The sequence below is a fragment of the Pyrus communis genome, chromosome 16 (assembly GCF_041283825.1).
Source record: "Pyrus communis isolate YQ-2024b chromosome 16, ASM4128382v1, whole genome shotgun sequence".
Taxonomy (NCBI): Eukaryota; Viridiplantae; Streptophyta; class Magnoliopsida; order Rosales; family Rosaceae; genus Pyrus; species Pyrus communis.
This window is the reverse complement of record NC_142580.1, coordinates 28,368,461-28,379,774: the sequence shown is the minus strand read 5'-3', so window position 1 is coordinate 28,379,774 and position 11,314 is coordinate 28,368,461. Positions and strand designations below refer to the sequence as shown.

Below are 11,314 nucleotides of genomic sequence, written 5' to 3'. Positions count from 1 at the left end.
AGATGGTTCCGACTCATAGGTGACCTGCATTTTATCGCACAGCTTTCACATGATTGTAGCACTTGAGCGTACATATTTATACCTAGCTTGTCGTACAGGTCACACTAGGTGACTCCGACTTGTGTGCTAGCCTATATTGATGAGCTACAGGTCCAGTCGTACAGGTCACATTGGGTGACTCCGACTGGCATACTATTTTATATTGGTTTCACACCTGACTTACATTTATTATTGCTGAGATATTATGACATGACATACTTCAGTTTTCGCTACTCTTGTGCATTGGTTTTTATATCTACGTAGTAGTATTATTTTCTGGGAACTATACGGATTTTACAGTTTGGGGTTATAACGCTTTCAAAAGGTTTTTTTTATTATTAAAGATTTATTTTTAGGCCCACTCACCTTTGTTTTTCGCTCCTCCAGGTGTTAGTAGCAGAGTTTTCGTACCGACAAGGATTATTGGCAAATATTGGTGTAGGCGATTATCATCGATGGTATAATTCTCACCCTATTTTATTGTACTGTACTTATGCTCTGTCATCACGTGTGAAATGGGTTCATACCTGCTCACCGCACACTCTTGTATTTAGGCACTTTTAGGTTTAAATTTATTCACATCTTCCATATCCATACACTTTATGGCTTCATCACTTTCCAGGTATCGGCCAACACAGCTCGATTCGGAGTCCTACTAGACATCCTAGGTCGAGGTGTGTCACCCGTCGTGTCATGCAAGTTGTGAGTGAGATCTGCAAGCCAAAGCATTCCATAAACCTCAATAGAAGGAGGAAACAACGAAGTAAAGATCTCTTGGACGATTATTTTGTCTCAAGTGCATACCCTGATGTTTACTTTAGACGTTGTTTTAGAATGCAACGACATTTGTTCAACAAAATCATGATTGCTGTTTGCAACCATGATTCATAACTTTAGGCAAAAGAATGATACTTTTAGTGTTATGGGTCTCCTTTATGAGTAAAATATTAATACTATCTTGCAAGTGATTTCATATGGAGCATTTGCAGAAGTGTGTACAAAATGCGGGAGAAGAAAAATTTATAGTCAAAGTAGTTAATGTCAATTTGGGTATAATACAAACTAAAAAATAATATATTATCACCTGATCCCCTAAATTTTTGCTACTTTGAAGATTAGAATTGGCTAAGGCTAGCGTGTCTCTCCAAGAAGTAAGTGATTGGTTGAGTGTTCTCCAACGACTTTGAGTAGCTTGAACCAAGCTAGAACACAACGTAACATCTTAAAAGATTAACCAATTAGAACCTGGATCATTAGCCCTTTTTTTTTTTTTTTTTTTTTTTTGGGAAAACAAAAGGATATGAAAATTTTGTGAGAAAGATTGGTTAAAAGTATTTGAATATGTTGAAATGTGGTGTAAGGTGGAAGATTATGGTTAGGTATTTATAGAAGAAAAATTATTATTTTTTATTTATTTTTTCAGATTTTTAATTAATTTTTTATAGTTTTTATTAACTTAATTAATCTGGATTGTTGGATTACAAAAAAAAAAAAAATCGAAATCCAATAGTCCAAATTGTGACATGTGGCCAATGACAACATTTTTCATTTTTTAAAGCCGAAGAATGTGTTCATCGAAAAATCAAACGGTCCAGATTGTGTCACGTCATTTAGTCGTTGGAGGAGAGTTGAAATTTTTTTTACCGTTAGAAATCCAACGGCCTAGAAAAATAGCCATTGGAAATCCAACAGCTTGTGATATGATTTTTAGTACCTGCGCAAATAGAGTTAAAATCACATAAAATATTTGCAAGAGTACAAGTAAATTGTAGTATAATCGCTCATGCAGGGTCATTCACCACAAGGATTGTTTGACTAATACTTTTGAGAATATTGTGTTCTCGGGAAGCAAAGGAAGATATCATTCGCAAGTAGCAGTGGAGATAACCGAAGCAATGAGTATCTCGGCTATATTTACTGAGATGTTTGGGGCCTTGCACCAACTAAATCCAATGGTTTGGGCCCTATCTAGACTATGGGTTGATGCTCACCCCTCATGGGCTTGCATTATTGAAGCAACCACTTTGGCCTCGACTAGGGCTCGAGTCTGGCTTGCCTTTGGTGCCTTGGCTTCAGAATTTTCCGTCATTATATTTCTTCCCTAGGGCTGCGGATAGCCAAAACATCGGAGTTAGTTTGGTTGGTTAAAAGTCTAATTTTCTAAGAAGTTCGAATTTCAGTTTAAATAGGAAACATTTTATTTTCTATTTTATTATTTTATTATGTTTCCTAGTTTTATTCTAAGACTTTTTAGGGTTTTATTTTGTAGTATTATAAATAAGACTTTTTAGTCGTTAGGATTAGAAGGGAAGGAGAGGCGGAAATGCACGCACAAGCCTTTGACAATTCAAGTTTATTTTCTAGGTGTTTTCTATCCTTGTTGTTAATAATATTTTATTGTGATTGTTTGTAATTAGTTATTTTGCTAGGGTGAAGCCATGAGCCTTAGCATGAATATGTGATTTTATTAATTTGCTTATGAATGGATGCATGCTTGCTTTGAATTATTAATCACCATGATTAAACTATCTAATTATCTTAATGATGTGCGACCATTAGGGTTTTTAGACAAGTAATTTGATGCAATTTCTGTTGGAACATCATCCTGAAATTGAGGAAGTCTTCTTGTGATTAGTAATTGTAAGTTCACTTAAGGCGAACATCACGCTCTTAAGAGTTGCACGGTTTTTCAAAGGGTTTTCACAAAACTTAATGAGTCTTACATGTTTATATTTGATCTGAACATCACAGACGGGTTGCATGTTAGATATACGTTTTCGCTTGAACATCACGAGGAAAATATGTATTAGGAAAACCTAACATTCAAAGCATGTATGTAGAAACTCATAAGCAATTGATAAAATTGCATATATATATAGAAATTCTTATGTAATTGATAAAATTGCATAGGATTGTTAAGGGGAAACGAAATCCTAGGCTTTTACAAATTCATTTTCTTTAAATTGTTCTCTAGTTAATTTCTTTAATTGTTTTTAATTAAATTCATTTTTATTATTTTTAAATTCAAAATCAACATTTTCCAATCTTTTTTTTTAAATAATTAATTAAGATTCGGTATTTAGATAAATTATTCATTCAATCCCTATGAAAAACGACTTTATTTAAGCTACTAGCTAACAGTTACAAATTACAAAACATAAAAAAAATTATTGACACGTGTAATAGTACCAGGCTCAATGATTTGCATGAGTACCAAATCAATTATTGAATTCAGTGACCAAAACAGTTGCCACGATATGATAACGCTGTTAACGGTGGTTGCAAATTATGCCAACGACACCTGATTCCCACCCCCACCACCCAGGACACTAGTACATTTTTCTAGCTGGAAAACGGTCCATTGCGAACATCCAGCTGTACTCCACCAAGCGCAACTTTAAACTTTTTTTTTTTTTTTTTTTTTTTTTTTTTTTTCAATTTGTAAAAATATTGACGAATATCTTGAATTCCGAAAACAAAATCGGTTGTAAAATGATAAAAATTTAAAATAAAATTTTAAGATCGTCATGTGACATCCCACATCGCCCAAGGGGTGATCTTTAAATGTATATTCACATTCCTACCTAGCACGAGATCTTTTGGGAGCTCACTGGCTTCGGGTTCCGTTGGAACTCCGAAGTTAAGCGAGTAGCGCACGAGAACACTCCCAGGATGGGTGACCCATTGGGAAGTTCTCGTGTGAGTTCCTAAAAACAAAACCTTGAGGGCGTACTGTGAGGGCGTGGTTGGGGCCCAAAACGGACAATATCGTGCTACGGTGGAGTCGGGCTAGGGAAGTGGTCCTGCTTGGGCCGGGATGTGACACGTCAAACATTGATTTGAATGAAATATAATTTTTTTTTATATTTAATAAATGTATTAGAAATATTGATGATATGTGTTAATTTTAACCTAAATTTAAGAATTTGTCTAGTTTAATATGAAATTTAAACTTTACCCTCATTTTCATATCTTTTATTGATTTTTCTAGTATTTTCTTAAAAATATCGATTGTATTGCAGAAATTTTAAAAATACATACAACACACTCAGATGATTCAAAAAATTAATAAAAAACAAATAACAACTGTAAGTAATATAAATTATATAATCACGTTATTTCTCTGTTCGAAATCTTTCTATAAATTAAGCGACGCAAGCGCTTATGTAATATTTTTACACCAAAAATAGTTTTAAAAAAATTAAAAAAAATAAAAGAAAACGAAAGCCTTAAGCCTTAAGCCTCTGTCCTGCAAGCGGAGACGCACGTGCGAACAGATGCTGACGGTGAGGCACGTGCGAGTTCATCCGTATGTGACCACCGACGGAGAGACTGCAGTACAGCAGTGGCGTAGAGATTACAGCAGAGAAAAGAACCAGCTAATGCGGCTTAAAAATCGGCGATTTTTCGATGAGAGCGAGATCTGGGGACGAGTTTTTGGGTTTGGGTGTCCTGCAAATTCCGGAGGCTGCGGATAGCCAAAACATCGCTCTTCCGGATGTCAATAAATCGCCCGATGTCATCGATTTCGCTGTCGGCAGAAACTACAAAACAAAAAAAAATAAGCCAAAAAACAAATTTAAGAAATGAAAAAACCGACGGTCAGGATTGAGAATGATTTTATCTGCATTGCGTACCTACGCGTTTCGCCGATCCAGGCAGTTTAGTGAAGCCATTGAACTGAGCCAAATCTGAAGGAGAACAAAACGGACGGTCACGATTGGAATTCAAATGAGGAAGAGATGAGCTAAGAGCCGTTGACTGATCAAGAGTGTACCTGATTGGGAGGGGATGTGGGAGAAGAGGAAGAGGATGAGGAAGCAGAAGAGAGTGAGGACGGGGATAACGTGGATGGATTTGTGTGGTGTGATGGGCGGCGGTGACGACAGACGGTGAGGCTTCGATGCTTTGTGATCCTCGTCGTCTTGGTAGGCAGCAGAGATTGAGGAGGAGGAGGAGGCGGCGGTGGTGGAAAAGACTGACAGGTCCTTATTGCGTTTGGGGGAGTCAACGACGGTGAGGGTCTGGTCGTTGGGTCCGCCGTGTGTCTGGTGGAGCTTCGACGCCGGTGACCCGCCCAGTGACTGTCTTTGCATGGTCAGAGACTCACGGCGGAGAGAAATGCAGAGAGAGAAAGCGAAAGAGAAAGATAAGAAATGATTAGTAAGATGTGGCCTTGTGTGTAATGTACGACTCTAATGTGGAGTTTTTAAATTAAAACTTTTTTTTCTTTTTGTTTCTATTCTTTGTTTTCTTTAAAACAAAATAAAAGAATTATCGTTAAAATTTCGCTCTTCTTGAGTAGTCTCATTCGAAATTTTGAGAGATTTTAATTTTTTTAATAAAAATTTAGGGGTATTTGATTGAAATTTTAATTTTTTTAAATAAATGTAGTGTATTCTATTAGGATCTTTGAGTGATTCTTTAAAATTCAAAGTGTATTCAATTAAAATTTTAAAATAGTTTATAACATTCAAAGTTTACTCAATTAGGAATTGATTTTAACAAAGTTTAAAAAGTTGAGGAATTTGAGAGATTTTTTAGTGTATTTAAGCAATCACAAATCTCACAACTTCCCCTGATATTTCGAGGGAATTGAACCAAAAGTTTACATGAAACCTTTACAAATCAATTAAACTCCATCAAAATCTATGAATTTATAAATCAATTAAAATACCTCAAAATCCCAATTGAATACGTCTCACGAAATAAATTTGAGTTATTATACACTTACCAAATTTTTCATACCACATTTGTACCACATCTCTAATAGAGGTAGGACTCACCAACATATGTAGGTCTGATCTCTATTAGAAGAGATAGTACAAATATGGTATGAAAAATGTGGTAAGAGTAGCATTTTTTAATAAAATTAGGCTGCCTGCATGGCTGAGGTTAGCCTGTCCTGGGCTTGCACCATGGCTTGCGAGGTTTGACCTTCTGTACGGGCTTCTACAAGTTATGGCTACTGTTGGAGTTGTTTCTTGCACTGAGCCTCCTACAAGTGGGCTTGGGTCGTCTGGCTCCCTCAGTTGGCTGTTGCAGTGCTTCGTGGTGGCGGCAAGGGTCCCCAGTCCCATAGTTTAGCCATGAAGAGCAGCGGTGGAAGGCCACATCAGGGTCTCCATTCTCTGATCCATGTCCAAGTACATAGGGTGTTCCATTTGTCGTGGTTTCAAATTTCTAACCATTTTATCCTTTCTCCAAGGACGAATCCAAAGAATTTAAAATTCAAAGATTGGGAGCATTAGAATAATTAAAGGTGGGGAAAATTTCAAAAGAAATTGCTAAAGCCTTCAAATGAGAATTAAATCAGTCTTAATGAAAAGCACCAATTTGTTGTAGAAAATATCCGGTGTTTTTAAACATGATGAATTGTTCCTACAAAATAATTAAACACTTTAGATCAAAGACCAAAACCATAGACCCAAAGGCTGCTCGGGGAGTCGACCAATGGATCTCCGATGCCTAAGTCAGTTTCTCTAAAAAGAGAGAGTTTAGGGCTTAATTGCGTAGCAAAGCTCACCAGAATTTGGTAGAGAATGAGGTGTTTATAGGGAGATAGTCGGTCACATGTGTAGGGATTGCTATGCCATTTGTCCACGTCCATTTGGTCTAGTGTGTCATCCGTTAGATACAATAGGATAATATCTTTAAGATGCTGAGATATTTCAAAGATACTTGAGGAATAATCTTGAACATATTATTTAATTAATAAATATCTTGGAATTATTTTGTGGAATCCTTGATTGGATTTGATGGTGATTCTTTGCTTGATTGAGTTGGTCGTCAATAAGGAAATCTTTAAAGATATTATTTGGTTATTAAGCCTATCTTTAATACATTTGACTTTTTTCCTTGCTATGGGCAGGAGAGTTTGGAGAAGTCATGGTCAGCAGCTCAAGTCTTCTTAATGGTTGAAAATGAGGGCATTCTTGTCTCTTGTGGATAAAAGTTTATATGTCATCTCCAAGATTTTCTATATATTTTTTACACCATGGTCATCACTTAATGATCAATTTGACAGATTTACAAATGAAGGTCTGACATTGCAACGAATTCGTAAATTGATGTATGTCATTCCAATGTTCAAAAGATGAGGTATGGTTGGTTATGTGACCCAAAGTTGAGGTGGTAAAATATAATTTATAAAAGAAAAATTTATGCGCAATCTATTAGCTTAGTAAGCGCTAAAATTCTTGGGCCCCAAAGGCCTAGTGTTTCCTTTCTCACATGTACTCGAAGGGATTGGTTGAGATAATGGTAACATTAGAAGAAGATTGAAGACTAGGACAATGTACCCCAAAGCCATATATGTGTACTCCAAGTAATTGGTTTACAGGTTCCATCGTTTTGAAACTTGGGGATTGTATTCAACACAACACAAGGAGCAAAGGAACAAAGATTGAAGGCCCTCACTTGGGTTAAAATTTTGTGAAAGCCTAATGTTGTTCAAAGGTATAAAACAAACTATCATTTCCTTCCTCTTTTCTTTAGGTTTAAATTTTGGTTCACCACTTGGCCTTGAACATCATGGCCAATATATTGAATAATTTTTGCCTTTAATGTTAATTTTTAGGCATGTGTTACTCAAATGATCTTCAAATAAACAAATTTATTCCTTCATCTTAACCCTGGTGAGTTAAGTAGAGTAGCCCACTGAAGAATGGCTAAATCCACAACCATCAGGCCTCAAGGCCCAAATCCTTCGCCATGCTTTCTAGTAGACTACTTGGCCCACAAGCAAATGTCACTCCTCTTTTTAGAGAAGTGGTCAATTACCTAGTTGCAACTAAGGTTAAATGCTTTCCAACCCGACAATAGCGAATCTACAGAGGGACCTGTGAGGTCCCAGTACCCTTCGGCGATTCTAGATCACTGCTAGAAATTTTTCGGGGACCTCTCGTACTCGAACACGGGGTCTGTGCAGTGTAGGTTGCAAGTTGCAACGGCATCTTCTTCTCGGAGAAGACGACCACGCGCGAAGAAGAAAGAAAATCCCCTTTTAACAATTGGCCCAAAACGACAATGTTTTGGCCAATTGTTTTATTTAAAAAATAAATAAAATAAAACATTGGACAAAACGTTGTCGTTTGTCCATTGTTTTAAATTCCAACCCCATGAGCAAATGTCTCTCCTCTTTTTAGAGGAATGGTCAATTACCTAGTCACAGCTAAGGTTAAATGCTTTACTACCTGACAATAGTGGATCTACAGAGGGACCCGAGAGGTCCTAGGACCCCTCGGCGACCCTAAATCGCTGCTAGAAATTTTCCGATGACCTCTCGTACTTGAACACGAGGTTTGTGGAGTGCAGGTTGCAAGTTGCAGCGGCATCTTCTTCTTGGAGAAGACGACCGCGCGCAAAGAAGAAAGAAAATCCCCTTTTAACAATTGGGCCAAAACGACATTGTTTTGGCCAATTGTTTTAACTTTTTTTTTTTAAAAAAAAAACATTGGATAAAACACTATCGTTTGTCCATTGTTTTAAATCCCAATCCCAATCTTCTGCTTCCCCTAATGCGCAGCTTTAACATATTCACCCAAATTCCAATCCCCAACTTTCCAGATTTCGAAACCCTAAAATTCTAATTTTATTACTCCAATAGCATACCTCCACTTGTTCCAAACTCTAGACCACCACTATTTGGTTCACAATTTAAGTAAGTTTTTTGGTATTCTAATCTAATCTCAATTAAATTATATTAGATATTGATGGAAATTTTTAGTCTATTATTGATATGATTGTTGATATGTTTTATGTTTATACTCATTTGATCATTAGAATTTAGATGGAATTTTTGTTTATTGGTTAATTGGTATATGTTTTGTGTTTTTTTTGTCATATGTGTAGTTTAGAAATAAGAAATATGGAAAGATTTTTCAAGCCAAAGCCAATAGGACCATCTATTTGTTCGGGTAGTTAGAGCTCAAGAGAAAATGAGTGTGACATCGATTTTAATAATCTTGAGAGACACCTGGGAAAAAGAATTCAAATGAAGGACTATCCTCTTAATATTCAAGATGAGGTACGAAGAGCATATTTGCAAATGGAACCTTGTAGGCCTACAAAGCAAGAGTTCCCATACACTTTGCATGCAAAGAAACAATTTGTTGTTTCGTGGTTTGAAGAATATGATTGGTTGGAGTATAGTATATCTAAAGATGCGGTATTTTGTCTTCATTGCCATCTCTTTAAAATCAACTTTTCACAATTAGAAAGTGATGCATTCACTGGAGTATGCTTTAAGAAATGGACGAATACAAAATAATGTTTTGACAAACATGTTGGTCTTATTAGTAGTGTCCACAATAAAGCTAGAGAAGCAGCTAGTTATCTCATGAACCAAAAGACACATCTTGAAGTAGTTGTGATCAAACAATAAGAAGAAGAGTGTATGAAATATCATCATTGCTTGAATGCATCAATAGATTGCGCTAAGTTCTTGTTGCAACAAGGTCTTCCTTTTCGTGGCCACGATGAAAGTGACACTTCGAATAATAGGGGGAATTATTTAGAGCTCTTGCAATTCCTTGCGAATCATGACAAGAAAATAAAGGAAGTTGTGTTGGAAAATGCTTTAGGAAATCTCAAGCTAATAGCTCTTTCAATTGAAAAAGATATTGTCAATTCATGTGCCCTTGAAATCGTTAAGGCTATTATGAAGGAAGTGAAAGAGAGTAAATTCTTTTTTGTAATGGTAGATGAATCATGTGATGTCTCAACAAAGGAGCAAATGACGGTGATTATGTGGCCAACAAAGGTCAAGTGATTGAAAGGTTCGTGGAAGTCCAACATGTTACCAAAACATCTTCAAGTGAACTAAAAGAGTCAATTGATGAGTTCTTGAAACTACATGATTTGAGCTACTCCAACCTACGAGGTTAAGGTTATGATGGCGAGAGTAATATGAGAGGTGAGTTCAGTGACCTTCAAAAAATTCGGATGAAGAAAGTTGTGCATTCTATGTTCATTGTTTTGCTCATCAACTACAATTAGCTCTTGTTGCCGTAGTAAAGAAAAATTTCGATGTTGCTACTTTTTTCACATTGACTAATAGTTTGGTGAATGTTGTTGGATGCTCATGTAAGTGTCGTGATGCACTTAAAGAGAAACAACAAGAAAATCTCACGAAAACTATTGAAAATGAGTGTTTTGAAATGGGGCAAGGATTAAATCAAGAAACTAGTCTCAAATGTGCTGGGGATACACGATGGAATTCACATTATGGCGCTTTGATTAGTTTGATTACAATGTTCTCATCTGTGGTGAACATGCTTGACATGATTGTTAAAGATTGCTACAATGATAGTGTTGGTGAAGCAAAAAGGTTATTAAAAGATATACAATCTTTTGAGTTTGTGTTTCTCCTCTTTTTGATGAAATCCATATTGGGAGTTACTAATGATTTGTCATAAGCATTTCAAAAGAAAGATCAAGAGATTGTGAATACAATGGCTTTAGTCAAGACATGTAAAGAACAACTACGTTGCATGAGGAATGATGAAAATTTTGATCTTTTGGTTGATAAAGTATTATTTTTTTGTGTCGAACATGAATTTGAGGTACCTAATATGGATGATTCATGTCATTCAAGGGAAGTCATTGTGTAAGGCTCCAAGAAAGACCAATCATCATCATTGCAAAGTGGATTTCTTTTTTGAGGTCATTGATTTCCAACTTACATAATTAGATGATCTCTTCGCTGAAAGTAACACTGAATTGCTTATTTGCTTGGCATGTTTGAATCCAAATGATTCATTTGTAGCCTTTGATAAGGAAAAGCTTATTTGCCTTGCTTAATTGTATCCTAAAGATTTCACGGATCGAGATAGATCAGCACTTGAAGATTAACTTGATATTTATACACATTTTGTGCGTTTTGATAATTATTTTTCTCAATTGTGGGGGATTAATGATCTTGCTAAGAAAATGGCGGAGAAAAGGTTGCATCAAACATCTGCATATGTATATTTGTTTGTTCAATTGGCTTTGGTTTTACCGGTTGCAACCACTTCAATGGAGAGGGCATTTTCCGCTATGAATATCATTAAGGGTTAATGTCACAACAAAATGGGGGATCAATGGTTGAGTGACAGCTTAGTTGTTTACATTGCGAAAAATGTTTTTTTTCATGTATTGGTAATGAAGTTATCATGGAACATTTTCAGACTATGAAACCTCGTCGTGGATGCTTGAATTAGGATTTTATAGCTTGTAATGTTGTTTTGCGTATGATTTTTTTTAATGAAATGTATTATATTTAACTTTTCAA

General features: G+C 36.0%; 1 protein-coding gene and 1 pseudogene across 1 annotated transcript; one reads left to right on the top strand and one right to left on the bottom strand.

Annotated features, from left to right (window-relative positions):
• Window positions 1-4,126: 4,126 nt before the first annotated feature.
• Window positions 4,127-5,233, bottom strand: LOC137732232 (uncharacterized). Its single transcript, XM_068471535.2, has 3 exons — window positions 4,817-5,233; window positions 4,677-4,730; window positions 4,127-4,583 (listed from the first exon to the last, which is right to left on the bottom strand). The coding sequence occupies exons 1-3, from the start codon at window positions 5,133-5,135 to the stop codon at window positions 4,429-4,431; spliced, it is 528 nt and encodes a 175-aa protein (XP_068327636.1). The 5' UTR covers window positions 5,136-5,233; the 3' UTR covers window positions 4,127-4,428.
• Window positions 5,234-9,034: 3,801 nt separating this feature from the next.
• Window positions 9,035-10,652, top strand: LOC148690245 (uncharacterized; annotated as a pseudogene).
• Window positions 10,653-11,314: the final 662 nt, after the last annotated feature.